The 5,000-nt window shown below is 44.8% G+C and overlaps 1 protein-coding gene across 1 annotated transcript in view; it reads right to left on the reverse strand.

Moving 5' to 3' along the window:
• Positions 1-5,000, reverse strand: part of LOC307267710 (cadherin-20-like) — a gene marked incomplete at both ends in the record, with an annotated part of 188,972 nt that overhangs the window by 29,294 nt on the left and 154,678 nt on the right. The window contains one exon of the mRNA XM_080050092.1: positions 402-470. Coding sequence (XP_079906218.1) covers positions 402-470 — 69 coding nt within the window. The remainder of the gene's footprint in view (positions 1-401; positions 471-5,000) is intronic.

The raw sequence follows: 5,000 nt of genomic DNA on the forward strand, positions 1-5,000 counted from the left end.
AGAGGAGAAAGGAATACAGAGTACAGATAAGAATTAGATTGATGTCCTTTTTTTTCTGTCTTTTAACCTTTATTTGACAGTTTTAAGTAGACAGTGACATAGTTGAAATGGGGGTGGGGAGGGGGTGTGGGGGGGGGAGAGAGAGAGAGAGAGAGAGAGAGAGAGAGAGAGAGAGACACAGACAGACAGACAGACAGACAGACAGACAGACAGACAGACAGACAGACAGACAGAGGCAGTAAAAGGTCCACTGACTGGTCGGATTTGAACCCGCGACCACTTTGACAACAAGGACTGAGTTTATATGGTGTACACTGGAACCACTACACCACCAGAACAACCCCACAAGACTAAAGCCTGTTTGCACACCGCCATGCCTTTTGTCATGTACTGTGGGATACTTTTTTCTCCCTCTCCCATATTAGCCTCTCCACTACCACTTCTGAGTATTTCTTGCTACTGTAGGCGTCCTAGAAGCGAATAAAATGAGTACAGATGAATGTCTATTAGCACACCGCCATGCTTTTCTTGACGCGAGTGAGTGTACCCAAGTCTGTATAACACTATGGGTGACCTGCAAATGAGACACACACATATTCAAAAGTGTTTTCTCCTGCTTCTGTATGACTGAGGTATTGTTGAGTTATAATGAGGTGTGTGTGTGTGTGTGTGTGTGTGTGTGTGTGTGTGTGTGTGTGTGTGTGTGTGTGTGTGTGTGTGTGTGTGTGTGTGTGTGGTAATATGAGAGGGAGAGAGAAGACAGGGGACAAAAGGTAGAAAGTCCCACTGCCATTCGCTCATCATATCAATACACCAGAGTTACAGTATAAACGACGAAAGGCTGGAAATACACACACACACACACACACGCACACGCACACGCACACACTCGCACACACACAGAGACAGACAGACAGACAGACAGACACACACACACACACACACACACACACACACACACACACACACAAGAAATGTCAAGGGGTGTATAATGTATGTCCACAATGTGACCAATACGCTTATAGTTGGGAATATACAGCTCCAGAAAAAAAATTAAGAGACCAGTCTGGATTTTTCTTCAATCTTCATCTCTACATTACTTATTGAAAATGCTCTTAATGATAAAAAAAAATATTATAATTTGGTAGAAATGTTGTCAGTGGTTTATATTATAAAACCAAAATGTTCATTCTACTCAAACATATGCCTATAAATAGTAAAATGCCATAAAATAAACCGAGAAAAAAAGTCAATGTAACTGCACTATTTCTCTTCCTTATATATTCTGTGTGTGTGTGCGTGTGTGCGTGTGTGTGTGTGTGTGTGCGCGCGCTCTTCCAAACCTCCAGTTATTAAAAGGCCCTGGGGTGTGATGTTCCGAAGCCGCTGAGTGTTTGTGTTAACACCTTACACCATGTTCTACAAGCTCCCGACACACACATACACACACTCAAACAGAGAGACACACACACACACACACACACACACACACACACACACACACACACACACACACACACACACACACACACACGCACGCACACACACCCACACACACACACACACACACACACACACTGCCTATATCTCTCTATATGCATCTACAGCATAGCCTGGATTTCATGCCTTTTTTAAATGTATTTCTCATTCTCCGTTGTACATTCTATCCCATTTGGAGACCGGCCTTTATATTTAATAGCAAAATAAGCCTATTTAGAGTTGTTAGTGTGTGTGTGTGTGTGTGTGTGTGTGTGTGTGTGTGTGAGAAAGAGGGAGTGTGTGTGTGAGAAAGAGAGAGAGTGTGTGTGTGTGTGTGAGAAAGAGAATTCCAGCGTAATGTAATCAAGTCAGAAAAGTGATTAAAGCTAGTGTGTAACTTCTGTCCCCCCCCATAAAGAATTCTGAGTAATTACAACAACACTGTCGGTGCATCTACATGAGGTAAAGCCTTCAGTGATGGCTCATGGATTTTATACCTTCTGCTGTACGTCCATATTTTTTTTCTAAACAGTAGAATCAACAACTGAAACATTTCTTGGGCTCTTTTGGGGATTTGTATGAGCTCCTGCACCAGTGTCAGGGGAGGGGGACACACACACACACACCAGTTTGTAAACGCTGCCATACTGAGAAATACAGAGAGAGTTTTGTGGAGCTGATATCAGGCTTAATCAACTTTGTGTCAACTCGTTTGGGCGATGGCTTGAATGCAACCAACATTCATTTAGAAGAAAAAGTTACGCACTATATCTTTAAAAGTTAGTGTACAAGTGTACTATATATTTTCACCCACCAAATCTAAGGTTTTGTAAAGGCCACTATGGTACAGCCTAGAAACATGCCCTTTAAAATGTTATCTCCTTCTGCCATGCTACGTTCGATAGATAAACATCACAGTAATCTTTAATATTGGCGAGGTCGGTTCCGCAAAATAAATCCATGCCGGAGATGCTTGTTAGAGGGTTCAGCATCGATCTTAGCTCATCAACACCCTTTCAAATGCAACACATGGCACACACACACACACACACACACGCACGCACACACACACACACACACAAACACACACACACACACACAAGGATGCACGCAGGCACGCGCACACATACACACACACACACACACACACACACGGACGGACGGACGCACGCACGCACGCACACACACACACACTGCCTATATCTTTTTTCTATGTATTAAACAGACGGCTGCTTCTTGCATTAATGAGCTAGGGGGACGAAAATAGGCAGATTTATGGTCAAAAGGCAGTGAAGAAATGTGTGTGTGTGTGTGTGTGTGTGGGGGGGTGTGTGTGTGTGTGTGTGTGTGGGTGAGTGAGTGTGAGAGTGAGGGGGGGGGCTATGGAAAGTTGTATTGATGAAAAAATAGACTGAGGAAGAAAAGACGGACTGTTTGACTCATGGGTTGACTCTATTATGTTTTCAGGGAGAGAGCATTGAGTTTTTTGAATCGCCAAACTCAGTTAATCTTTGTTGAAAAGGCACAAAGGCTTTGGGAGGGTGGGGGGCGTGGCTGCATTGTCAGCAGGGAGGCTGGGCCCAAGTGTGTGTGTGTGTGTGTGTGTGTGTGTGTGTGTGTGTGTGTGTGTGTGTGTGTGTGTGTGTGTGTGTACTTAAACAAGCATCTTTGTGAGGGCCATTGTTAGCTTTTAAGAATCGAAGTGAGGACACATTTTTGGAAAGTGAGGATATTTTGCGAGGCTAGGGAATTCAATGAGAGAGAGTTCCAGTGTGTGTGTGAGAGAGAGAGTACATTGTGTGTGTGTGTGTGTGTGTGTGTGTGTGTGTGTGTGTGTGTGTGAGAGAGAGAGAGAGTCTGTATGCCTGTGTGTATATCTGTGTGTGTGTGTGTGTTTGCCAGTGTATTTGTGTGTGTGATAGAGAGCGTTCCAGTGTGTGCGTTTGTCTCTGTATGTGTGTGTGTGCCTCCGTTGCTGGGACAAACCCCCCTACACTAGAGAAAGCCCCTTTACTCTTTTTTTTGGGCAGGATGGGTGTCTCTTGACCCCGCTGCTCTCTGTCTATTCACTCCATTCACTCCGTCTGCGCTCCATTATCAAGTAAAATTAGCTCACTTCTTCACACACACAAAACCCTCTCAACTCCGGCCCATTCTAAAGGTCACAGCTTGCATTCGGAGGCATTTGGCACCGTTTTGTCACCCCCCTACCCCCCCCCCCCCCCCCCCCCCCCCCCGACCCCCCACCTAATAGGGGCGACATGCTAAGTAATTGTGCCGGTCAAAACATTTCACAACACAACTCTTTCTCTGTGTGTGTGTGTGTGTGTGTGTGTGTGTGTGTGTGTGTGTGTGTGTGTGTGTGTGTGTGTGTGTGTGTGTGTGTGTGTGTGTGTGTGTGTGTGTGTGTGTGTGTGTGTGTGTGTGTGCGTGCGTGCGTGCGTGCGTGCGTGCGTGCGTGCGTGCGTGCGTGTGTGTGTGTGTGTGTGTGTGTGTGTTGCTTTTTAATCTTATGGCATTTTTTCCGCTTGTTTAAAAAAGGAGCAGCTGCCGTTATGCCACACACACACACACACACACACACACACACACACACACACACACACACACACACACACACACAGGCGGTGAATGAATGGGTGAGAGAGAGAGAGAGAGAAGAGAGAGAGAGAGGGGAAGGGAAGATGAGGGGATGAGGTGGAGCGTGGAGTAAGAATCATATGAAAAAGATTAGAAGGACTTATGGCCTAAAAAGGTATTTTCCCACCGAACTAAAACATTCTTTACCTAACACACACACACACACACACACACACACACACACACACACACACACACACACACACACACACACACACACACACACACACACACACACACACACACACACACTGGCACACACACACACACTCTCTGTCACACACACTCACACGCCTTTTAAATTCAATAGGGAATAAGTTAGAGTTGTTAGTGTGTCCCTCTATGGGGCAAAATAATCAAGTTAAAATGGCAAAATAAGTTCAGGAACATGCAATTTTTACGTCCATTTTGAAATAAAAGCATGTAGAATACTTTGCACATACTTTGTATTGCGTACACTGTCTAACTTACAAACCATTTTTTAAAGGTGTAGTCAGTGATTCTGGAGAACGCTTGTTGTTTAAATCACTTTTAGTCAAAATCAGTGAATATCTCCTCATGATTCGGCTACCTGCACCTACAGTGTGTGTGTGTGCGCAGTTGGTGTTAATACACAGCCTAGGTTCTGTAAACTGGTATGTTAACAATATGTAAACAAAGGGGCCCACCATTGCTAGCAACAGTCCCATTTAAAGAGCTTATCGGCTGTGTATTAACACTGAATGTTTTTTTTAAGATTTTTTTTTTGGCATTTTTATGCTTTATTGATAGTGTAGAGACAGAGTTGAAATGGGGCAGAGAGGGGAGTGACATGCAGAGAACGACCGCGGGCTGGAATCGAACCCGGGTCCGCTGCTGGCCGAGGCCCATGGAGGGGACGC

The sequence above is a fragment of the Ammodytes marinus genome, assembly GCF_949987685.1.
Source record: "Ammodytes marinus genome assembly, chromosome: 21".
Classification (NCBI taxonomy): Eukaryota; Metazoa; Chordata; class Actinopteri; order Uranoscopiformes; family Ammodytidae; genus Ammodytes; species Ammodytes marinus.